This window comes from Neophocaena asiaeorientalis, unplaced genomic scaffold, assembly GCF_003031525.2.
Source record: "Neophocaena asiaeorientalis asiaeorientalis breed wild unplaced genomic scaffold, Neophocaena_asiaeorientalis_V1.1 scaffold378, whole genome shotgun sequence".
NCBI lineage: Eukaryota > Metazoa > Chordata > Mammalia > Artiodactyla > Phocoenidae > Neophocaena > Neophocaena asiaeorientalis.
In genome coordinates, this window is record NW_020185316.1 from 137,436 (window position 1) to 164,132 (window position 26,697).

The following is a 26,697-nucleotide window of genomic DNA, read 5'->3' on the forward strand; positions in this document are numbered from 1 at the left end:
GTGGTCTTCTGTGACTAACTTATTTCACATAGCGTATTTTCAAGGTTCAATCATTGTAGCCTAAGTCACACTGTAGCATGTATCAGTACTGCATTCTTCCTTACTGCCAAATAGCATTCCGTCGTACAGTTATAAAACATGTTATTCATCCAGTTCTCAGCTGGTGAACATTTAGGTCATTTCCACCTTTTGGCTCATGAATAAAGCTGCCACGAATATCCATATATAAGTTTTTTGCGAACATACGTATTCAATTCCCTTGGGTATATACTTCGGCATGAAATTGCTGGGTCATATGATAACTCTATGTTTAGCATTATGAGGAACTGTCAAACTGGTTTCCAAAGTGGCTGCATCATTTTACAATCCCTCCAGCAACGTGTGAGTGTCCAAATTTCTCCACAGCATTAACAACACGTGTTATTGTCTATCATTTACATTAGAGCCATCCTAGGGGGCGTGAAGTGTAACTGCCTCCTTATGGTTTTGATTTGCATGTCCTGAGTGACTAATGATGACAACATGTTTTTGTATGTTTATTAGCCATTTATATACCTTCTTCGGAGAACGTCTCTTTAAACCCTTTGCCCATTTTTATTAGGTTACTTTTTATTGATGTGTTGTCTAATTACATGAATTAGTGCCTCCACTTAAACATTTAACTCGGAGAGTGTAATACATGACAGGGATGTCTTATTCCTGATTTTAAAACAAATGCTTCCAGAAGTTCCACTGTGCTCTTGGAACTATATAATAGTTCTAACATTTTTTAGTTTTCTGTTTCCATTATGTGTTAGCTTTCATTTGAATGTATATTTCCATTATGTTTGTATCTTACTTCCTGGCTACGTGTATGTCAATACTATTTGGCATATTCCTAAAAGACATTCAGTATGAAGTGCATCCTTTATTATGATAACATATACTTCATTTCTTATCTGTTTGATTTTTCTTTTTTGTTTTCTGTTTTCACTGCTGTCCTCCATTCATCCTCTGGGAATACCCACTCCAACTCTCTATTGACCTGTTTAAGTTAGCGGACCCCACATATGGCTCCAGGGTGGGAAAATGACCCAAGGGTGTCCAGCCAGAGTATGAGCAGATAGTTCAGAGAGATGAATGGGCTCAAAATCAAAGCAAGGAGCAAGCATATAAGAGGTTTTGATCCATGGGAAGTAAGTTCTGTTTTTATTCTTGCTAAACTACACAAGGATGAGCCTAGAGATTGTATAGCCTACCTTGTTAGCACTCGGGAATGGTCTTCCTGAGAAACAAACCAAGAAGTAGAGAAGCATGTTAATAACATTCATGAGGAAATAGATCAAGTCAGATCTTCAGCTACCTGTACCTTTTTACCTTTTGTCATGTGACTTAAAAATTACCCCCCCTCAGGAAGGTTTAAATGAGTTTGATTTCCTGTCACTTCCAAAGAATCCCATCCATTATAACAACTTTTCTAGAACCTTTTTTTCTCAATGTGAGAGGTCACAGTATAATTTTCAAAAAGATAAAAAATGTGACTCTAAAACTAACATATGGGGACTTCCCTAATGGTGAAGTGGTTAAGAATCTGCCTGCCAATGCAGGGGACACAGGTTTGAGCCCTGGTCCGGGAAGATTCCACAGGCCATGGAGCAACTAAGCCCATGCGCTACAACTACTGAGCCCGTGCACCACAACTACTGAGACTGTGTGCCACAACTACTGAAGCCTGCCTGCCTAGAGCCAGTGCTCCACAACAAGAGAAGCCACCGCAATGAGGAGCCTGCGCACTGCAACGAAGAGTAGCCCCCGTTCGCCACAACTAGAGAAAGTCTGTGCACAGCAATGAAGACCCAATGAAGAAAGAAAGAAAGAGAGAGAGAGAGAGAGAGAGGGACGGAGGGAGGGAGGGAGGAAGGAAAGAAGGAAAGAAGGAAAGAAGGAAAGAAAAACTAACATATGACGAGCAGTTGTGAAATATTTGTTCAATTCCTTAATGAGGGAAAAACAGCCCAGTAAAGCTGCTTGACAGTATATACCAGTGTTATAGTCAGTGAAAGAAGGAACCCCAGAATATTATTCTAAAATGAGATGTAGAAGATGATTAATATTTTTCAGGTAAATAAAACAATAACTCTCCAGTTTGCTTTCTCTATCAGATGAAAATAACTTGTGATACAAAAGGACAAAAATTATTTGCAATGTATCGATCTTCCATAAAATAACACCTGACTCTACAGAGCATAGTAAGGTCCTTATACACAGAAATAGCACTGAGTAATGTTTGCCTTCTTTTCATTTTTTTGGATTATTTTTCCCCATACTTACTACTTTATTGACGGAAGCTATAACCACCTATCATTTGACAACATGGTGGATTTTTTTAGAATCCTTCTCTATCCAGTTCGAGGATAAAGGTTTCCTAACCCTAGATTAAAACCTGGAGGTCACCTTGAAATGCACAGTTCCTTGCGCAACAGTGATGTCTAGCATCAAGCATCTACTACTGTTTGATGTAATGAGGTGGGATCTTCTTCAAGTAAGACTATTCATATAGTACAGACAAATACAGCTCAAGGTCATTGATGAGTTTAGTATGTAGCCTAAAACTGACTCTCTCACACCCTACCATGCACTTTTCCTGGCTTTCTATTTTTATCACTATTTATATTTCCCTTGGGTAATTTTGACACCAAGAGGGTTCCGTCTACTTATTCTAGTCTCCAAATGAACACAGAGATAGCTGAAAATGGAGTAAGGAGAAGGCAAGCCTCAATTTTAAAAGGTAGGAGAGTCTACCTGTCTCTGCTGCTGAAGGGTTAGATGTCAGTCACCAACCCTTCTGGTCCACACAGTCCCTGTGGGCTCAGACAGAGAAGAAAAGTGGAAGGGGAACAAAAGATCCCAGTTAGACTGCACATTCTTGAAATGTGAAGACTTTGAAAATTCCTATGATTTCTTCTTTAGTTGTTAAATGTGAAAACAGAGAAGTGAGTCAAAACCCTACGCAGGGCCCATCATAAGGCCACTCACACACTTGGCCCCTACACACTCAAGGCGAGCCAGACACAAACCAAGGACACACGGAGAGTCAGAGTCTTCTCTGATCATCGTGGGCTGGGTTAGATCTCCAAAGCCACAGAATGAAAAGTCCATTGAAGAACAAGAGGATCAGTGGCCACTGTCGGGGGCCTGCAGCCCTTCACCATGGAGCTTCCCAAACAGAAACAACTACAGACACAGAAAGACATTTCCCTGCTTAGTTCTTGGGGCAGCCAGGAAACACCTAGTATGGCCGGAGCTGTTGGCCATCCCCTCTGCCCTATGGAGCCTCGTCGGTACCCCAGCGTCATGTGATATGACCGCTGACATTGTGGGTTCAGATGTGGGGGGCACATCTTGAGAGGCACTGTTTTTCTTGTCACTTATACCACTTCCAGTGAGGAATGCTCTGCTTTCTATGCACCATGGACATTCTGGGCAGAATTCTCAGTGCAGGGCTGTATGATCTGTTATGGCCATAGGAACGTGGCAGCCTGCACTGAGTCATCAGTGGCCTTGGGGGCCATGGGGAGCCCACTAATGGCTGTGATGCTCTGTGTGATACTGATCCTTGGAGACTCCATGCCCAGCAGTGGCAGTGCTGTCAAGGGAGCTTAGTACAGGCCCAGATCCCCAAGAAACGCTGTGAGCGATAATGGCTTTTATAGTCACAGTGAGGGTTTTGGGCTTAAAACTTTGTATTTCTATGCAAGGAGACACAAAAAACTGCCCACTGGAGTGTCTGTCCTTCTAGAGGAAAAATATCGAATTATTGAGAAATTTAGCTACTTTGGAAAGAGTCTGGAGACCTTAAATCAACCAGACTGGAAGCCAGTACTCTAAGACATGGGAAATGTAAAGACCATGAATAAAGAGCTGAGAAGCTACATCTCTTTACTTGGGCTTAAACCAAATACTTACAGAAAGCACAGAAAGGAGAAAAATCTACATGTTTACAAGTTCAGCTGCTGGCTGACATTATAAGCAAGATTAAATTTTTAGGAAATGCATCAAAGCAAACGAAACAAGGTTACAACCAAAAAAAGCCTTCAAAATCCATCAGAAGAATGGAGGACAGCTTCAGATAGCACTAACAGAGCCTTTGGAGGTAAATTCCAACCTTCAGAGAAGAATAAAGCTGCTTTCATAAAATCTCAAAAATGGAAGGGAAGAATGGGCAAAATTAATTTAGAAGGAAAAAAAAAAACCTCTCATAAAACCTTGCCTTTGGATTGAGTTTTTAATAATAAAGAGAGTCTGATCAAGACCCTAAATGAACACTTGCTAGAGAGGAGATATTGGGCTGCTGTTCTGGGGAATGACAACATGAAGTGTGGAAATGTGGAATTGCATATGTCAAAGGCATCAGAAAATGGAGACCTCTTAATTGGTGAAGACAAAAGATTGCTGATCTATAAGACTGAGTTAATACCAGTTTACAAACTCTCAAAGAAAAAAAAAAGACAGCAAATGTACACAAAATTACATGCAGAAGCTAAAATTATCAATGCACTTAAAAATTATCTGCATTAAAAATCAAAGCATTAAAAATCTCTAACCAAGAAAGTGTTGTTGCATTCAGAAAACACTCAGGCAAAAAGGGAGAGGCAAAAACTCCAACAGAAATATCACATCCTTGATGCACTTAAGGGAAAAAAACAATTTTTTATGTAGTATCCAATTTAGAGAGAATTTATACCATTTAAGGTAGAGGAGAGCTGTTCCAAACCAGCCAAAAATATTAGTAATGTATATGAACAGCTACACACTTTAAAACTTCAAGCAAAATTTATTTCAGAAAAATTAAAAAGAATCGCTGGTTATTATTAAAACCTTCTTATTTCCAGAAGACACAAGCTCATATTATGGGTGTAAGAGTTCTGTTAGCTCAGAGAAACCTCAACAACATAACAAAACAGAGGCATACATGATGCAAAAATTGAGAAAGAAAGTTAAATGTTCTGAAAACTATCCTTCCATTCCCAATTTCCTAAAAAGTATATTTGATAGAGTCTTGAGACTACAATCAGGAATCCTCCAGATTCCAGATCCCTGAGGAAGGAGAAGCATCTGGCTTTGACGGTGAGGGAATGAAAAAGTTCATGCCTGAAGTCTACCAGTTGTCAACCCCCAAGCTCCCTCCAGTGTGGCCGACTCCATCCTCGGTCAGCAGGTCCTCCAGGAGAGAAAGACAGAGCTGCGTGGTTAAAATCTTGATCTTAACGAGAAAGCATGTAAAGAAGAATTGAATAAAAAGGGAGTCAAAAGCCTACAAAGAAGAAGCTATCAGGCAAGGAGCATAGTAATAGCTTTCACATAGCTGATGTGTAAGATGTCCAAGATTGAGTCCCTACCTTCAACGCATTCCATTCTAGAGTACCAGGCAGGACAACTGAAGATGCAGACATTCATTCACCGTAAGGGTGAACTCTCCAACGACTAGAGCTGTCCACAAACCTGATGGACCATTATTCCCAGAGATCTGTGTCCAGCTTTCCCTTTATAAGGACTTCAGGGCTTCGTAAGACATTGAATAATTTTTTTTCTTTCCCAGGAAATTAAGTAGAAATAAAGAATCATGATTATCAGTGCTTATTCTCAAGTAATTCATACCACAATCTTGCTCAGAAAGGTAAAATCACAAATTAATCATGCAATATTTTTAAAATCTTATAAAATGTCTATCCTTAAATTATGCAAGCTTGTTATCCAATGTGCTCGTAAAAAAATTTAGACTTACCTCTCATATGAGGTACCTGGATCTTGATTGGTCCTCACCACTGCCAATCATTTCAAGAGAGGTTATCAAAGGGCCAAAGAGGACACCCGCTCCTCCCATGATCCACATGTGCAGGGAGCAAGTCTCCAAAAGATGAAGGATTTGGATCTAATCAGGCATGTAAAGAAAATTCTTACCAGCTGGGGCTGAAAATATAGAAATATCTCAAGTTTTCGTAATGTTTGAGTAGAAAATCAATGGACAATAGGATTACCCTTTGACTTAACTCTAGTCAGAAAATTCTGTCTCATTCCACATCTGAAAAGAACTAAATGGGCCTACCATTGAGAGGAAAACCCACTAATTATTGCTACATGCTTTACTGCTACCATTTCTGTAAGAGCAGGCTCCCTGTCACTATTTAGTATCCAGAATTAAGTGGGTGAAAACCTTTCAAAGTGATCTCTATCTAGAATGATGAGTTGGACTGGATGACCTTCTCATAGCCTAATGAATCTTCCTTTTCTATTCTATTAGCTTATAGATTTTTCTATTTTCAGTTAGCCCATTTTCATTGGATTCTGTCTGAGCTTTTACTTTTGCTCTAGAAGCTTATGTCTTCCCCCTTCAATTGTTGCGAATTTAATTCTTATGCCTTTCCCTTTTCTCTTGTCAAGCTCCAGTCTTATTCCTCAAAAGAACCAGCTCATCTGAACAATATAATAATTACAAGTTCGACATTAGCCCAACCCATCAGTTAAACAAAAATTAGGCAAAGGTAAAAATGATATTTTGATGAAGATGTCATCAAGATATATCAAATGACATGATGAAGGTATTTTCAATGAAGTCTTGCCCACCTACTCATAAACTTTGTCCACAGGTAGCTGATTTATAACCTTTGGTCACAGCCCTTTATTCTCTGTTAGCCAAGTACAAAAATATACGTGAATGAAAGCTCCTAAAAAAATTAACTTTGCTTCAGAAATAATGCATTGTTGGCTTTTTGTATATTGTTGGAAGAGGTCATCGAGAGGATATGACTGCCAGTTGACACGTGAGCGGGAGGATATGACTGCCAGTTGACACGTGAGCGGGACCCAGGAGATCAGAGGCTCCTTACCTGCCCCCACCCCCATCTTTGGAATGTATATACCACCCACCATTCCCACACTAGGGGCAATTTCAAGGACACAGACTTGAGAGAGTAATGTGTTGTCTTAACCTTATTTGTCCCATAGTCCCTATTATGTAAAATTGAATACAGAGTGATTTTTAGGAAAATATATACCACACTATGGAAGAAATAAAATAAAATTAGTGCTTTACCATAAATAACCCAGGCTATCATTTTAATTTTCCTTTCAATTTATATATAAAGATATCATTGAGATACCTAAAAACACATAATTAATTTATTAGGCTTTCATTTTACAGTTTCAGATAAATGTAGATGTGTAGAGAAGCAGTGATCAAATATTAGTTATCACAACAATGTAGTTTAATTAGAGTGCATTAGTGTGTACAGCTCACCTTAAACTCAATCTTGAAAGGTATGGAAATTGAAGTATATAGCTATCCTAAAGTAATTTGGATGCAATCAGCTGAAACTGTACTAATAGTGCAAAGGTAAGAGATGTGGAAAACTGATTTTTTATTTAAAAATACAGAGTGGGACTTTTATTGTTGGAAATTATGCTTTGGAACCCAGTACAGACTTAAAAACAGAAACTTTCTGTAGCAGCAATTCCCATTATAGGAGGCTCCTCGTTTCCCTAGGAAGTTCCCTCTTCCCGAAGATACATAGAATGTACAGCTATTGTATACACAGAGCCATTTTAGAAACTAGCTGAGAAACCCCTGCACATCAAGCAAATGAGAAAATACCCACATGGAAACAGGTAGCACAGGCTAGAGGGAACCCTCAACTCCCAGCTGTGGAAACACAGCATACCAAAACTTAGGAGATGCAGCAAAAGCAGGAAAGTTTATACTGATAAACACCTACATTAAGGAAAAAGAAAGATCTGAGATAAACAACCTAACTTTATACCTCAAGGAACTAGAAAAAGAAGAACAAATTAAGCCCAACATTACCAGAAGGAAGGAAATAACAAAGATCAGAGCAGAAATAAATGAAACGAGAACAGAAAAAAACAATAGAAAATATCAACAAAACTGAGAGCTCGTTTTTGAAAAGGTAGAAAAAGGACTAATCTTTAGCTAGAGTAAGAAAAAAATGAGAGAAGACTCAAGTAAATTAAATTATAAACGAAAGAGGAGATATTACAACTGACACTACAGAAATACAAAGGATCATAAGAGACTACAATTTATAATAATAGGCCAAGAAATTGGATAACCTGGAAGAAATGGATAAATTCCTAGAAACATATATCCTGCCAAGACTGAGACATTAAAAAACAGAAAATCTGAACAGCACCAATAATGAATAAGGAGATTTAATCAGTAATTAAAAAAAAAAATTTTTTAAAACCTCTCGACAAAGTAAAGCCCAGGACTAGATGGTTTCACTACTGAATTCTTCCAAATATTTAAAGAAGAATTTTATTTTGTCAACTAGATCTCAATAAAGCTGAAAAAACCTTTTTATTTCTAAAATTGTATAGAATCAACATTCAGTTGAGTTTCTTGGTAACATTTGTTCCATTTAGAAGAGGTTGAAACATTGGAATTAACCCAGATCCTGCATTCTTGTTTCTTTAATAAGTTAAAGCATTCAATTATATTAATAACTAATATTCTAAATTTAATTAATAGCAGATATAATTTTTTTTAATATCAAGTTTTTATTTACAAAATGAATAATTTCCTACCAAGAAATCATTCAATCCTTTAAATCATTTCCTACTAAAAAATCAATCATTCAATCATTTCCTCACAAAGGAATTACTGTTATCAAATAATTAGCAATTAATATCCATTAATATTAAAACACATTGTAGACTTCTAAATAATATTTTATAAAAATTCCAGTTTTGGGGTTTCCCTGGTGGTGCAATGGTTAAGAATCCGCCTGCCAATGCAGGTGTCACAGGTTCGAGCCCTGGTCTGGGAAGATCCCACATGCCGCGGAGCGGCTGGGCCCGTGAGCCATGGCCGCTGAGCCTGCGCGTCCGGAGCCCGTGCTCCGCAACAAGAGAAGCCACCGTGATGAGAAGCCCACGCACCACAATGAAGAGTAGCCCTCGCTCGCCACAACTAAAAGAAAGCCCACGCGCAGCACCGAGGACCCAACACAGCCAAAAATAAAATAAATAAATATATTTAAATAAATAAAAATCCCAGTTTTTTCTTCTCCTTCAAGGAACATCTTTACAATTATCCGCTTACATTAAATGCCCGTTTAAAATATTTTTTGAATTCTATACCACAGTAAGAAAGAGGTGTTCACATTGAAAGCATTTAAAACACCAGAGAAATCAATGAAGTATTTATAAAGAACATATGTACTAATAATTAGTAGGCTTTAAACAGTTACCACGTATAAGACACTAACCGAAGCTCATTTTATTCTTACAAGAACTCTATGATGTAGGTACTGTTTGTTATTGCCCCATTTCACTGAAGAGGAAACTCAAGAAAGATTAGATAATCAAGTTCCCAAACTCACAGCTAGTAAGTGGTAGAGACAGATGGGAAATCCAGTCTGAGAGTAGAGTCTGTGCTTTTAATCTCCATACTTTGATGGCCTCTGTTAATGCTTTACTAGATTTTTGTCTTAATCCCCAGAACGATTATAAATTTTAAATGCTCTCTTATAAATTAGATTTTGTTTCTTTAATGGTTTACCAAATAGATATTTGGTAATTTTTTATACCAAAAAAGATATTTTTAATTTTTTTTAAATATGATATTTATATCATATTTATAATTCTCTTAAGAAGATATTTATAATTTTCTCAGGAAACTGAGAATTTTTTTTTCCAGTTGAAATGCATCCCACAGAAGTATGATACATCAGGTACCCCTATGGATTTCTTAAAGTGGCTGTACGTATTTACTGAGGTACTAGATCTCAGAGATTGCTTTGGGAATGTGAGAAAGTCATTATTTGCTGGCTCACCAGTAATTTATTTTGAATTTATTAAATTCATTGATGTGTGAACTGGTTATCAAAGCTTGATAAACAGCTTATAAATCACTTTGAAGTTGGCAGAAATAAATATAATGAGCCAATTTTCAAGGAATTTAAAGTCAGTTTCTCCTCTGTCACCATAAGTTAAAAAGAAAGTCTCAGTTGTTTTATTTGGAAAAGAATCTACAATTTATTAGTAATAATTGATGTTTTTCAAGATAGTTAAGGACCATTTATTAAATGAAATAGAATTATTTGCTTAAAGAAAAGAATGCTCTATGAAAATCCACCAAGGAGTTTCATATGACAAAAATGTTGTTAAAAATTTATTTATAGAACGCAAGCATGATGATGATTCTAATGATTTATAATACTAAAGTTACCTGCTTCACCGAGGTTTGCTCAGGGCTGGTCCCAGAATATGGAAAGAATAAAGCAAGCTTCTCAGGTACCAAGTACCTACGAATGTCAGAGCCTTACCTTGTGTCACTTAAACCATCACTTCCTTCTTCACACAGGACAAAACAGACTCAGAGGGTTTTAGTAGCTTGTTCAGACCACATGACTAATGAGTAGGAAACTCAGGAGTTGAAACATGTCTATCTAACTACAAACCTGTGTTAGTTTAGCCTTTGGAATAGAAAAAGTAGATATTTTTCTATATGATAAATTTTAAGGATACAGAAAGGCCCTCCTGGGGTATCCCTGGTGACGCAGTGGTTGAGAGTCCACCTGCCAATGCAGGGGAAACGGGTTCGTACCCTGGTCCGGGAAGATCCCACATGCTGCAGAGCAGCTGGGCCCGTGAGCCATGGCCGCTGGGCCTGCGCGTCCAGAGCCTGTGCTCCGCAATGGGAGAGGCCACAACAGTGAGAGGTCCGCGTACGGCAAAAAAAAAAAAAAAAAATCATCACACCACGATTGTGCCAGATTCCGGAGAGTCTCTGAAGAAACACTTTTGAAACCTAAGATATCAAATTTTCATTTAATGACTATATAACTGGCATTTTCTACTTTAAAGCTGAATGCTTTTGAAATGCCAACAATAACTACCCATTTTTGGAGTACCAGGCACCATACTAGGTAGTATGCCTACATGATTGCCTATCTTCCCAAAAAAGAATACTCCAAAAATTATGTGTTACTATTTTCTTCTTATCAGTGAGGAAACTGAGGCTCAGAGAAGCTAAGGGACTTGAGAATTACTGGCAGACAGCAGAATCAAATCTATACTGGTCCTGATTTTAAAACTGAGCCCTCTCTACCTCACTGAACTAATCCTATAAGAAGACTTCTACTTAGAGGAGAAACTGGTATTTTAGCTAACCAAAATTTTGATGTAAGATGTAAACTATATTTAGAATTGAATATGATAACTCATGCATTCTCCTACTATCTCCTAAAGTATTAGCTTGTTAAGCTGCCATAATTTAAAGTACATGATGATGTGCTCATAATCCACACACTTTATGTAATATATAGCTAATTGCTGAGTTCTAAAAAATCAGTAAACACTGAGTGGCTGCTTACCTGTTCCAATAATTTCTGTCCATCAAGGTAAGCCTGCACCACAGCATCATTAACGAGCAGGTGGAAGTTCAGCAGCACGTGCTCAACGTCGTATGTCCCATGCATGGCATCCGACAGCTCTTCCAATGACAGGATGTACATATGCCAGTGTGGGTTAAGCTCTGCCATGTGTGCCAAGCAGCCTCGCACGACGTTGAGGCAGTATCCCATGCAAGGCTTACTGAGAGTCAGGCCTTGGCAGTGCGGGCAGTACTGCATCCTCAGGAGGGCTCTGCTGCACTCTTTGGAGAAGTGCAGATGGTCCGTGGTATTGATGACTTCAATGCCCAGATTCAGCGCCTGCAGAAATGTGCGACTGGGCAGCAGCGATCGCCCCATCTGCCCCAGTACTCTTTTGGGAATATTACCAAACGGACTAATGTCCCGGCGGGCCATCCGGATGCATTCTGAGTATTCCAGGGAACTGTCACCAGGGTTAATGAGATGATTGTAGACTAGAGGGAAAAGACTGTCAAAGAATCTGTTTACGAATTCTTCAGGATTAACATCCGCACCAAATAAATAGAGCCCTACATCAGTGAAGAACTCCTGGACGGAAGCAGCGGCCTCTAAGGCCATGTTCCTGTAGGTGTTGCAGAACAGTATACTGGTGTAATTTTCTGCTTGTCTGATGAGAGTTTCAAGGGTTTCTGTAACAAAAGCAGAAGTAAAGGATGAAAAGGCTTAGTATTCACATTGACACTGTTCATCCATCTGCTCCAGACAGTAAATGAGCTTAATGCAGCAAAACTAACCTAAGAATCTAAATGGGAATGCTCAGCCTACTAAACCCAAGTTAGCTTCCCAAGGATAACGCCTGGCGGAAGGTGGGCACTACGCACGACACACACGTCTTATAGACATGTATTTCCTAGGATCAAACACAAAGAGTGCAGAAATCAAAAAGAAGTTACATGTATAGTAAATTCTTATTGATTTTATTCAGTTATTCATAACCTGCTAACGGTAGAAAAAAAATGTCACTAAGAGAACAATTTCCAATCATGAGTTCATTATTTATAAAAGACAATGACATTAAATATTTGACTCAACACTTACTGTATTTTTATGATTTCACTTTTTTCCTTTCTTTTTTTTTTTCAGAATGAAAGCTAGTAGATTATAGACTAGTTACTACAAAGAGAGGTTAAATTCCCAAAGGGAAACCTGAGAATTGTCAGGCTTCCAGAATGTTCAAATTAAAAAGAAAATAAAACATTTCATGATTAAACCATCCTTAAAATTGTCAAACCTTGTTAAGCAGTGGGAAAATCATAAGTTGCATTAACTGATGAAAATAAGTAAGTGTGTGACCACCTTCTGAACTGTCTATCAGCTGTTGTTTTAATCATCTTATCTTCAAAGACTTTACTGTGGGATATTTCATTATCTTACTTCTATAATGAATGCTTCCAAATCAATTTCTCCACAGAAAGAACAGAGAATGATTTATCCACAAATTAAAGGAGGTTATAGTAATCAGCAAGTGAAAATTGTATTTCAAAATGATAGCTTTAGACAGCAGCCAACCACCTTGGATATCCTAGTAATTACATTTTATAATTAGCCTAAATATGATACTGGACTGTGTCGATATATAATTAATTATAAAATTCATCAACAAAATTATCTCCCGTAACCCCACTCTTGCAGTTATTTTAAATTAGGTTGTAAAAGACCACAAAATAATTCAGCAATCAAACCACTGAGGATATTATAAAAAGAAATGAACAGTAGAATAAAATGGAATGATAAAAGCAAAGTTGCAGGGAGAGCTACTAATGAAGTGAAACTGTGTCATGAATATGCCATAATGTCATAAAAACAAACAAACAAACAAAAAATTTCATGAAGAACACAGGCAGATAAAATACAATACCATGTATTCTGATTCTATTCCAAGACTGATTCCTCTTGAGTTCCCGGCTTTAGTGTGGTATTTCAAGGTGCATGCTATAGACTAAATGTCTGTGTCCCCCCAAAACTTCTTATGTGGAAACTTAATTTCCAACGTAATGGTATTTGGAAGTGGAGGCCTTTGGGAAGTGATTAGGTTGTGAGGGCAGAGCCCTCATGAATGGGATTAATGACCTTACAAAAGAGATCCCAGAGTATTCCCTTGCTAGTTTTGCCACACGGCGACACAGCCATCTGTGAACCAGGAAGTGGGCTCTCACCAGACATAGAATCTGCCGGTACCCTGATAAATTTCTGTTGTTTATAAATCACCCAGTCTACTGTATTCTGTTACAGCAGCTGGAACTAAGAAAGTGCCCCCACCCTACAATCAAAGGGAACAGCTTTAAAGGATGTTGCAACTCTATTGCAACACAGAGCACTCCAAACAAGATTGTTAACTAGGCAGGACTCCTGTGTTTACCCACACCTCTCCAGTGCCCACTAGAGAATAAGCTATGTACTATGTATTCAATGAAAGTGTGAAAGAATGGAATTAGTAGGGTGACTGAAGGCTTCAATTCAGGTTAGCTGCCCTGCCAAGTGAGACTGCATTAACACCAGGTTTCCCCAAATGGCCTGATTACCTGGGCTGTGTGGGGAAACTACACATCACTGGGTCTCTGCACCGGAGTTGCAACTCAGTAGATTTGTCTTGGTTCAGGAGCCTCTATGTGACAAGCAGCCCCAGTGATTCTTTCGATCTGGCCAGGTTTTGAAACACTGCAGTTGCAGGTAATCTGAGACACGTTCTCTATGCAAGCATTCCACCATGACAGTCTGACCCCAGAGCTGCAATTTCAGCCACTACACTGTCTCCACAGACCAACGGGAGTGAGTGTGAAAAGGAAATTAAACCTTTGCAGTTGGAACTAAAATAAAACTGCTAAGACTATATTTTTTTCTTCAATAATACAGGTTCATTTTGTTTCTCAGCAATTTGTTTGTGGCTATGAATTGTGAAGTTGCAATGATTTTATTTACCAATAATGGTTAAATAGCAATGTTTGCAAACAATTTAGGGGTTTTTTTAAAGATAAGGATAGATTTAAAGAAACCCGTATATCACAGGCACTCTTACATGCTTTCCACCAGGTTTTCTAAGGCATGTGCTATAGCTGCATTTGTGTCATTGATATCTGCCATATGATTGATTCCCTGTACAGTTAATGTAGAATGCTTCCCTAGGCAATACAAGCGTTCCATCTGATTCCTGCCAACTCTAAATGATGTTCAAACACACAATTTTTTAAAAAACTTTTAAAGTAAAAAATAAAGTGTTTCTTTATAAATTCCACTCCCATTAAGTTATAATTTATAATGACTCAGGAATATATGGGATTTATCTTTTCAGATGCTATAACTAGTAGGTTTTGCAAGTTTATTTTATGAAAGCAATATTGAAAATATATTTAATATTTAGGAGCATCCATTCAAAATAAAAATGAGGAAAGTATTTCTAAATATTGTTATTTCTTTATAAGGCTGCTCTGCACTATTGTCAATAAACTAAGTTGACTACTGTTTGAGTTAATAATTAAAAAATAGATTTCTGAAAAGGTTTACAATTTTTTACCTCAGACTAGTTTTCCTCTGGTTTAGTTTTATTTTTTAAACAAAATAACTAAATAACTGGTAAAAATTAAAAAGTCAATTAAAGCAACACTTAAAAACTTTCCCTTAATATTGTATACATTAAAATTGTAGTTTTCTTAACGATATATTGATTTTACCACCCTTTGAATAAGAGATTGCACCCTCCCAGATACCAACATCTGATTAAATACTGAACACAAATGGCTTTTAAAAATAGATTTATTCTACAACAGATTTTCACTATGCTATTAACCCATCACAATATAAGGATTTTTCTTTCAATCTGTGTTAAAATCTGATATTGACATATTCCAGTTAATTGAATTCCCTAAACATATGTTATGTGCTTTTGAATGTGTCTATTTGTGATTCTATCAATAAACATTTCTTAAATTCAGTCAATGGTGAGAACTGTTGTTCTATAATATATACATTTGATTCTTTAATGCTTAGGAATAAACATACTTTTATGAATCTTTGGGCCTAATAACTTCATACATTTTAATATATAAACACATATCAGTAACTGAGCAATCTAGAAGCCAGCTAATTGGATAATTTTGTTAGTAATTTTTTCTAAAAAGTTCATAAAATCAGAAGTTGAATTTATTAAAATTAGTTGTTTGTATTAATTCTGAATTTGCTAAACTATCATTTTGTTCCCCTACTATGTTTACCACGAAGTTGAGTGCTTTCATTTTACGGAATTAACATTATGATTTTAACAAGAATTTAAACTTGTCAAAAGAATTGTCAAATGAACAAAATAGTTTGCAGTTCTGAAAAAAGAATAACTGACATACAAAACCAGCGTTTATAAATCCAAGGTAGATTGGGTGCTGAATAATTAATCAGATCTACTTAATTATTAAAGAGAAACTATACAGTTGCTTTGATTACAAAGTTTTAATAAATAAAAAATACCCCTTACTCAAGCTATACAAGTAATAGCTTTTTATTGATGTGCCTAAAATAGTAACATATATTTAGAATAAACATTTGTTAGGTTTGCTTAAGGAATTTAAGAAATAGCCTAGGAAAAATGATCTTTTTGTTGTTTTCCCATTGAGAATTTCAACAAGCTCTTCTTTTCAGTGATATCAGATCAAGTCTATCAAGGCAGGAAACTTCCAACTATCCTTTTAATGCCTAAGAGTGGTAGATTGCATTAAAAGCTACAATCTAATTACTGACTGAATAAAAACATAATTTCTCCCATTATTTCTCATAATTTTTTATGAGAAAATTAATTTATGTATTATCTCATTAAGTAGAAAGTGAATTTGGAATGCATGAAGTTTATCTGCATCTACTTAAATTTTCTTTTTTTAAAAAATTTTATTTATTTATATTTTATACAGTAGGTTCTTATTAGTTATCCATTTTATACACATGAGTGTATACATGTCAATCCCAATCTCCCAATTCATCCCACCACCACCCTCCCGCCACCTCCCCACCTTGGTGTCTATGCATCTACTTAAATGTTTAACATTCTGTGAAAATTTAACAACAAAACACCTATGACTAGAAAGTTTATATTAACTTTTTCCAGCCCACATCCCCTTTAGAGACATTTTATTATAGGTACAAAGAACTACTGATGCTTAAATCAAGCATTTAAATTTAAATAAAACTGGTGGATAAAAAAAATCAGGTGATATTGATTTGAAATCAAATTTGACACATTGAAAAGTCAGTGAAGATTTACACGCAGGTAGGTTTTTTGCAATGGGAGAAACAATATTTATGGGGCTTTTATTGCTTTAAAGATTAAGTTGATTTCAAAACTAATGATCATGAAATAACTGTTATAGTAACCTCCCCAGCATGACATGAACAGACATTTTATGACCCTTTTCATACTTTTTATAATTTTCTATATGTGAACATTTTAAGATACAAAATTTGAAGTGCCTATTATAATTTAAAGCCACAGACATCCTCAAACATAGCAATGAAAAAGATGAAGAAAGATTAAATCATATCAACCATGGATAATCAGATGATTTTACAATGTGTATCTGTGTTGAAGAGAAATTTTTAGAGTAAATTTACATATTTGTGCATTACAATTCTCAACTCACAGATTTTGTTACTGCAACAGATAATTCATTACTATCCTGCTACATTAGAGCTAGTTTGTGCCAAAAACTATGTCTCCCTCTGTACTGCATTACAGATAGATGAAGAGATAGCTAGATCATTTAGTCAGTTTTTATCACACACATTACAATGAATTGTAATTCCTCCTACTTTTTTTTTATAAAAATGCCTTCCAATTATTTTAATACTGTCACATATAATAATTCATTTAATTATCAGAAGATCATTATAACTATTCTGAAGATATTATAAGAAGCAATTACCTATTTCTCCACTCTGTTTATACTGAATTCACCCCTATGACATTTGCATATTTCCTCAATTTTTTCATGTGTAGTTAAGTTTTCCAGAATATTAATTTAATGACATATCTTTAAATGTTATGCAGTATGATTTATAATATCATTCTTCAGAAATCAGTCATCTATACAAATAAATAGTGAGTGTGATATTAATCTGTATCACCACGAATTAACATGTTGGTAATTAATCTGGTCTCCTAGGATAAGCATTGCATGGAAAAATGCTTTCTCAACTTTTCTCCTTCCTCATTTCCCTCTCCATTAATTTGGTCATCATGGTGTTTCACATCTATTTCTAATATCATTTTATAATCATTTATTTCCTAAAAGTCAATTTATGATTTTTCAAAGAATTTAAACTCAATTAAGCACTTGTGTAACTAATAAAATCAGTGCAGAGCAGAGACCTCAATGATGAAACAGACCCAGCCATGAGGAGAGGGGAGTGATTTGCAGGTTCAGAGGAACTGAAATGCAAGGTTCTGAGCTGTAAAAAGCTTGTTGACTTTGGAAAAAACAAAAGTTAAGTCAGTGTGATTGGAGACCAGTGAGTGATGGAGAGAAAGGTCAGAGAAGCAGGCAGAGATCACAGCGGCCTCACAAAACCACGGAAAGGGGTTTGGGGGCTTAATATGTAAAATGGGAAGCTACTGAATAATTTTAAACATGGAGAAATGTGATCTGGTTTGCATATTAAAGGATCACAGTGGCTGCTGTGTGCAGAATCAACTGTTGGGGCAGGGGCATGACTGAAAGCAGGGAGTCCAGGGAATGGGCTTCAGTAACATAAGTAATAAGATGAGTGACAGGCACTTAAGGCTGGACTACAGTGGTCGTGGGCCAACTTGCAAAAAGTGGTGGCACTGGCCATATGTACTGAAGCATAGCCAAAAGGATTTACCGTTGTACAGCAAGTGTAGGGTGTAGAGGAAATGGATAAATGAAGGATAATTCTGAAGTCTGTACCTCAGCAGTTGGATGTACACTGGTGCCATTAACTCAGATAAGCAAGACTATGGATGCACTGTGTTTACGGTGTGAGTTAGAAATTAAAAGTTCTATTTTGGACATGTTAAGATTGATAATGCCAATTAAAAATTCAAACGACATTTATCAAGACACAGTTAGATAAAACAATAATAATTTGGCTCAGGGGAAAAGTTGAGGTTGGTGATATAGATCTGAGACTGATTTGTCATGGTGCTGGATGAAATAACCCGAAGAGAGAAGATTGGGAAGGGTGCAGAGATTCAGGAAAAGGAGGGTAGCCAGCAGAAAGAATGGGAATAAGAAGGCAGTGAAGGAAAGGGAAAATCAGGAAAGTGGAGTGTGCAAGAAACCAAGGGAAGAAAGTGATTCAAGTAGAAGAAAGTAATCCATCATCTCAATGCTATTAAGAGGTCAACTGAGATGAGGAATAACAATTGACCATGGAAACTGACAAGACAGACTGCTCTTACTGACATTGGCAAGATCTACCTCAGCAGAATGTGAGCACAAAAGAGAACAGGAATTGTTGAATTCCATATGTATGTGTTAGCATACAGTATTTGTCTTTCTCTTTCTGACTTACTTCACTCTGTATAACAGACTCTAGGTCTACCCACCTCATTACAAATAGCTCAATTTCATTTCTTTTTATTATTTTTATGGCTGAGTACTATTCCATTGAAGCAACTATAGACAACGCTCTTGCAAATGTTTCCTGTAACGGATGTAGAGAACCAAGTCCGATGCCCAAGGGATATATGAGGTCAAAGGTTTCCGGTTTTTTGAGGGTGGAGAATTTACTGGATGTTCATTTGCTGATAGGAGTACTTTGATAGACAAATAAATTGATTGATGACTGAGGAGGGGGCATGGGAACTGTGGGAGAATATTCCTTGAATAAGAAAAATAATGTGAACTAGGGCGTGTGTGGAGGCCAGAATATTGGATAGATCAGTGGAGACTGAGGTAGCCAAGAATGATGGCAAGAGAAATTAAGGGAAAGAAAGCCAGTAATAAAATCTTGAGTTGGTTAGAGATGATAACCAGAAATCTGATAAATGACAGTATGCAGTAGTACATACTATCTACTGGTACTACTACTAGTACTATGCTAGCAGGTTGTGAGTCTTTTGGCAGGTACCAAGGGGAATTTTCTTGAGGAGAATGGGAGTAACCATGTGGATAAAGGAACACGCACCTCCTCCAACCACGGAGAACACTTCTATTAGTTTCCTATGACTGCTGTAGCAAATGACCACAATTTTAGTAGGTTAAAACAATAGAAACTTATTCTCTCACCATTCTGGATACCAAAAGTAAGAAAAATCAGAACCACTGGGCTGAAATCAAGATAGGGTAAGCTGAGCTCCTTCCAGAAACTCTAGAAGAGACTGTTCCTTCCCTCTGCTGGCTTCTGGGGGCTGCTGGCTTGTGGGCAAGTAACTCCAGTCTCTGACTCCACAGTCACACTGTCTTTTTTGTGTACATCTCAAATCTCCTTCACCTCCCTCTCTTAAGGACATATTTGAGCATCTAGGGCTCACTCAGATATTTCAGGATAATCTCCCCATTGCAATATCCTTGATTTAATCACATCTGCAAAGACCTTGTTTCCTTATAAGTAACATTTACAGGTCCAGGGATTAGTCCCTGATATCTCTGGAGGCCAGTATTCAGCCTATTACAATACTGATCATGGAAAACCAAAAATGTCTACCTTTGACTAGCAAACTCAGGAGGCAATGATTCTAACCTAGACTCTTTCGTGTACCAATTGAATGAGCCATTTAACTTCCCTAAACATCAATTTTATCTTTAATAAAATGTATGTGATAGTGCCTGTTCTGACTGTGGGATAGGGTAAGTACGGGATGATACCTGGTGAACTCTCCCTCCTCTTACGCCTACATCCTGTGCTAGAAAACGTTTTGCGAATCGCTGTAACCTCCTGCCTTTTCTGAGGGGTCATGGGTCCCTTGAGAGAGGGATCTTGTCCCGTTCATCTTTATATCTCCCAACCCTTGGCCCATGGGAGCTCAATACATTCTGATAGGTTTAGGTTCAAGTCCACTCCAGTTAAATACTAGTTGCGTGACTGCAAAGTTCTTAATTTCCATATGCCTCATTTATTCTCATCAGAAAAGAAGTAGAGTAGCGGTACCTATTTCACAGGGTGGCTGTGAGAGTTAAATGAATTTGTACAAGCTACATACTTGCATAGTGCCTGCAGGTGGAAAGTGCTTGAAATACATTAAAGAATCATCATAATAATCATCCCGCATTTCTGCCATGTACTTGCGTATCATAAACTAGATGTTTCATTAAGTTCTTTCGGTAAATTAATTCACTTGATTTTCCAACTCATAGTGTGGATACTCTTAACAATAACAATAATTAGAAGAACAATAATAAAAATTATTATTATTATCGCTATTATTATTCCCATTTTAAAGATGATCAAGCTGAAGCAACAAAAACGTAAGTGAATTTCTCAAGGTTTTCATAGAAAGTGTATGGATTTAAATCCAAGCTTCCTGGCTCCAGAGTTTGGGTTCTGAACCTTTAGGATATATGGTTTCTTTTTAAATACACTGAAAGTCTATTTAAATTATTTGAAATTGGGATGTTTGGTATGTATTTAAGCCCCAAAGAAAACAAAACTTTATTTATATACCTGAATAAAATGCAAAGATTTCATTGTTAATTTAGCACACTGAGCCATTATGTGGAATAATACAAATTAGCTACTATAATTATTCCTCTTTTTGGAAATTAATACCATTAACCAACACTATCACTATTACTATAGCAAAAATAAATGAAGAGAAGGCCCTACATGTGTTGTGTTGGAGTCAAATAATCTGTGTATTTTCTAATATTTGGAATTATTAACTGAAAAATTCATCCTTATCTCTGAAAAGAATACCATGTAAGATCTTTATCACCAAAGACATGTGGAGAAGGAAATAAAAACTGCTTGCTCTTTTACCACATCCAACCTTCCAAAAAAAAAAAAAGTTTATATTTGAAGAGACTGTAAAGGAAGATGCACCAGGATTTAGTTAGAACAAGGAAGTTAAGTTCCGTTCAGAGATAAAGGTTGAGGAAATACGGATGGTTGCTGGTAACAGTCTTCAAGTTCCATTAGGGAAGGGTGGAAGGTTTGGGCAGGCAGAAATAACTGATTGGGTCAGATCAGGGGTTGTCCTGAGCCACTGACATGGTTCAGAGGTCTCTAGCAACCTCTTCCTAACCAAATGCAATGCTCTTCTCAGGGCTCACACTCTCCTGGTTACTCTAGCCCTGAAATCTAATGATATTGATTCTCTTCCATCCTATACGAGTACATTTATTTTTTCTTTCACTCATTCCTCTAAATCCTAGGCCAGATTCTTCAAAGCCATGGTTCTTGTTCCATATGACCTTGTTCAAAATATAACACCACTCAAATAATAGTACATGAAACCCCCAAGCTGATGACTCTGAAATTTACATACATTCCTCAGTGATTCCCAAAGTTTTTGTTCTCAGGCTCCTTTACATTCTTACAAATTACTGAGAAACCTGTAGAACTTTTATCTTGGAAGGTTGCATTTATAAATATATATTATTTTAAAAATAAAAATTGGTAATTATTTTAAAATATTTACTAAATACATTTTAAAAATAATCATAACAAACTTACTACATTAGAATAAAGTACATATTTTGGAAAAAAAACTGTATTTTCAAAAAAAAATGTTAGTGTGAGAGCGGCATTATTTTATATTATTGCAAATTTCATTAATATATTGCTTAATAATCAAAAAGAGCTGGATTCTCATATCTGCTTCTGGATTGAATTTGTTACAATATGCTGTTTTGGTTGAGATACACGAAAAAATCCAGCCACATACATACATACAGTTGCCAAAGGAAGGCAACTTGTATGATGATATATGTAATCATCTTTCCAGATAATTAACATTCTTCTTTGATGTAATTAAGTGCTTGACCAAAACCTGACAAGTACTTAATTGCAATGTCCTACTGGTCTGTATTTTACTATAAATGGTTTGGTTATCCATGCGTGATTTTGTAACTTATGCACTGACATTTGAAAAATATTGGTTCATGCATTATTCATATTCTCCCAATGCTGACACAGGTCATCATATCTGTAAGTATTAGGAAACTTTCAAGTTTATGGTGACAGCTGTAAGTTTTCTAAAATTCCAATTTTCTCTTGAAAGGTCAAATGTTAAGCACTGCCAACAACGCTGTAAGATGTTTTTCTTGAAGTGGCAGGCTCATTTTGGTCAACTTTGAGAAAATGTCTGCCAGTACCCAGGTCTAAATCATCATATTTTGTCTGTCAATCCTTTCTTTTCATGAAAAAAATGTGTTCAGGGGCTTCCGTGGTGGCGCAGTGGTTGAGAGTCCGCCTGCCGATGCAGGGGACACGGGTTCGTGCCCCGGTCCGGGAAGATCCCACATGCCGCAGAGCGGCTGGGCCCGTGAGCCATGGCTGCTGAGCCTGTGCGTCCGCAGCCTGTGCTCCGCAACGGGAGAGGCCACAACAGTGAGAAGCCCGCGTACCGAAAAAAAAAAAATTGTGTTCAGGAAAAAAAGTGGCTAGTTCAGCTTGCAATTCAAACTGTGTAAGTGCCTTTCATCAAGGAAGCCATTATAGGACTTCCCTGATGGTGCAGTGGTTAGGAATCTGCCTGCCAATGCAGGGGACACGGGTTTGATCCCTGGTCCGGGAAGGTCCCACATGCCGCGGAGCAACTAAGCCCGTGCACCACAACTACTGAGCCCACGTGTCACAACTACTGAAGCCCGTGTGCCGACAGCCTGTGCTCTGCAACAAGAGAAGCCACCGCGATGAGAAGCCCTCACACTACAACAAAGAGCAGTCCCCGACAGCCACAACTAGAGGAAGCCCGCGCGGAGCAACGAAGACCCAATGCAGCCAAAAATAAATTAATTAATTTAAAAAAAAGACAGCCACTATAATTCATTATGCCGAAGACAGACTTCATGTATTTTCATGTCATCACACAGAGTATAGAAAATATATATAATTGAGGGTCGACGTTTAAGAAAATTAATAATTTTTACTGCTTCATCAGGACATTTTTCAGTGAAACTGGATTTTATTTTCCTGCAATTTTGTAGATGTAAAGAATACAATGACTACAAGTACAGTTTGGTGGCACTAATCTAATTTGTACTAAAGCTCCAACAGTTTTGCTCACCACTGTGTTTGCACTGTCAATGCAAAAGCCAGTACAGAGAAATCGGCAAAGCAAGTCTTCATACTATGAAAATTGTTTTGATCTCCTATACATCCTGAAAAGATCTTAGGAGCCTCAGATGACACTTGGAGAATGGCTGCTGAAGCAAACACTTCCTAACTATTTTTTAATGCCTAACATCCACCTGGATCTCTTTTTGCCTACTATTCCCTTCTACTTTTCTCTGCATCTGTCTGACTTTCTTATTTCATATGTTAGGATCAGCCTTCTAAGCATCCAGGCTGAGAGTCCTGGGACTTTTCATTCCTATTTCATCCTGCCTTTCACCTATTTATTTAAACACAATGTTCACTCAAGGACCAAGTCCAGATCCCATAAACCTGTGCAAAGCAACGCAATTTTATTTACACTGCTGGATCTCTAAAGCATGCTTAAAAGGATATCCAGGTGCTAGAAAAGCCCATTGTCAAGTAGTATGTGGCATTCTGAATTAAAAGGAATCAGTTGGATTTACAGTCCCTCTAACTACATAATTATACTGACTTCAGTCTTTCCTTTTAAAGTCAGCTCTACACAATCCACAAACTCACAAAAGCAAATGATTCCCATCTAATACTGAGAGTACCCTCTAAATAGTGGTGGTTCAATTTACTCTGTTATTATATTTATTTATTATTTACTTAATACATTTATTTATTTATTTGGTGGCTGCATTGGGTCTTCATTGCTGTGCACAGGCTTCTCATCACGGTGGCTTCTCTTGTTGTGGAGCACGGGCTCTAGGCACGCGTGCTTCAGTAGCTGTGGTGCGCGGGCTCTAGAGCGCAGGCTCAGTAGTTGTGGTGCACAGGCTTAGTTGCTCCATGTGGGATCTTCCGGGACCAAGGCTTGAACCTGTGTCCTCTGCATTGGCAGGCGGATTCTTAACCACTGTGCCACTAGGGAAGTCCCCTGTCATTATATTTAATTGCATTTATTTATCTCATTATGTCAAATCACTGCAAGTCATTGATCATATTTATTTGTCTAAGAAGTATCTTTAATTTATATACTCTTCTAGAGAATTTTCACGGATTTGTTTTCCCCAAATAGTGAAGTACAAATATGTATCTTAGCATCTTACATCTTCCCCATTTTATGGTTCCTGGGATATTTTCCCACAGTGTAGTGTTAAAAATACACTTGTTTGTTTCTATTAGCTTTATAGTAATGGCTAAGGAATTTCACTGAGCAATACAAGAATAGTCATTATATAAATTCACACTAAAGTAAAATATTGATGAGGTCTAACCACCTTATGTTATAATATTAGGAAACTAAAAAAAAAAAAAAATTAATTCCATCCTGTAATCTCTTGATTTTAGAACATCCTAGCCATGGTCCTCCAGATCTGCTGCATTGTGTTGCCCAGTGTCATGTTTGAGTGCCAGCAAACAGAGAAAGAAATGGATTGAAAGTATTCACTCCAAAGTTACAGGTAGTTTAATGAATATACTGTTCTACCTTGAAAAGAGAGTAACTCCCTCAGACGGCAGGCAATCTTTTAGACCATTACATTCTTTCCAAACAGCAGGAGGAAAAATTGCAATACTTTCTGATAACTGAAATGGGTTATAAAGCACAAAATCAATCAGACCGAGAAGAGTCTGTTTTGCTACAACATCCATTCCTACTTTCATAGATGTTATCAGAAAAATATTCCAATAGCAACATAGTCAAAAGCAGAAAGCATAGGATGTAACAATTATGTGATTTACCTATAGGATGCTAACAGCCCTTTATAAATTTGCTGGAAATCTAATCTTTTTAATTGTGCTTCCAAAGATATCTTTAGAAATCTAAAATTTAAATAATTATGATTTCAAAGATATGACTTTAGACATAATATGGATTTTATTTATGAAAATCTACCAAACGCACCCCCCCCAAATATTTGTTAAATAAAACTGGTAAAGCTTATTGTTACAATTTTACCAAACAAGGTCAAAGCATTTGGAATACCAGTGTATCAAGAACACAAAAAATATGACAGATGTACTAAAATTCATCTCCCAAATGCTCCATAATCAGTTCAGGGACTTTAAGCTCTCTCCTATTAAAAATAAACAAATACAATTAAGCCCTTCAGATAAAGAAGTTCTAGAACCGTTCTCACGTTCCACTGCCATGTTTAATTCAGTCAAAACATAGTAGTACCCTTGTAGCTAATGCATCAAATGTCATAAAGCTAGAGTTAAAATCTATTTCTTTTTTTTTCTTTTATTTGTTTTATCGGGAACTGATTATAGCTTCTATGTGGTGTAGCCATACATTTGAAAAGCATTAAAAAGTAGAACCCATCATTTAGGAAGATACTAATCAATGTGGAGCCTTAATAGGACTGAGTCGTATTTCCTCTGTATTGCAGTCATCCTTCTAAATCCCAGTATAGTTCTTTCATTTTGAATCTATTAGCCATGATGCTTCTTATATCTTTCTACAGTGAACTCTAATACAATATTAGCATTAGTTATTGCAACAGCTTTTCTACTTTGTTCGTGTTGTAGTTTACACTTGTCATTACTGCTCTTCATTTTGTTCTTCTATGTTCAATTTTAATTCAGAATCCACTTCCACGTACACAAGCTGTTCCCTGCTCATCTACAGTGAAGTGTTTTAAACAAATACACAGATTGTGTTCTTGATTCCGTCAACAGCCTTCAAGAGTACTGCTCCCTCTTAGACCTCAGGTAGCAAAGGGCCAGCTCACTCCCTGCTCTAACCAGACCACAGAACAGCTTCTCATCAAAACCACTTGGAAGTTTAAATAAAGCCACATTTTCCCCCGCATAAATTTTGTGGCACAGCATTTTCAAAAGCCTCATTATAGTTAAGAAAATCGTTTGTTAGCCTCAAAGCACAAAGTCTGTTTTAATGTTCCAGAATGAGTAAATTATTCAGACAGGATTTATTGTGCATGAGGGAGGGAATAAAAGAAAAAAAAAAAACACTTGGTAAAGTTTTACCGATGATATTTTAGTAGACACATTATAATTTCTTCTAGTTAAACTACTCCAAATTGCCACCTAGGGTACCGTACAGCTTCCAAGCTATATA

The 26,697-nt window shown here is 37.0% G+C and overlaps 1 protein-coding gene across 1 annotated transcript in view; it reads right to left on the reverse strand.

The window, feature by feature from the left end:
• Positions 1-26,697, reverse strand: part of LOC112392102 (glypican-5) — a gene marked incomplete at its 3' end in the record, with an annotated part of 291,946 nt that overhangs the window by 49,344 nt on the left and 215,905 nt on the right. Inside the window, exon 3 of the mRNA XM_024733626.1 lies at positions 11,373-12,061. Coding sequence (XP_024589394.1) covers positions 11,373-12,061 — 689 coding nt within the window. The remainder of the gene's footprint in view (positions 1-11,372; positions 12,062-26,697) is intronic.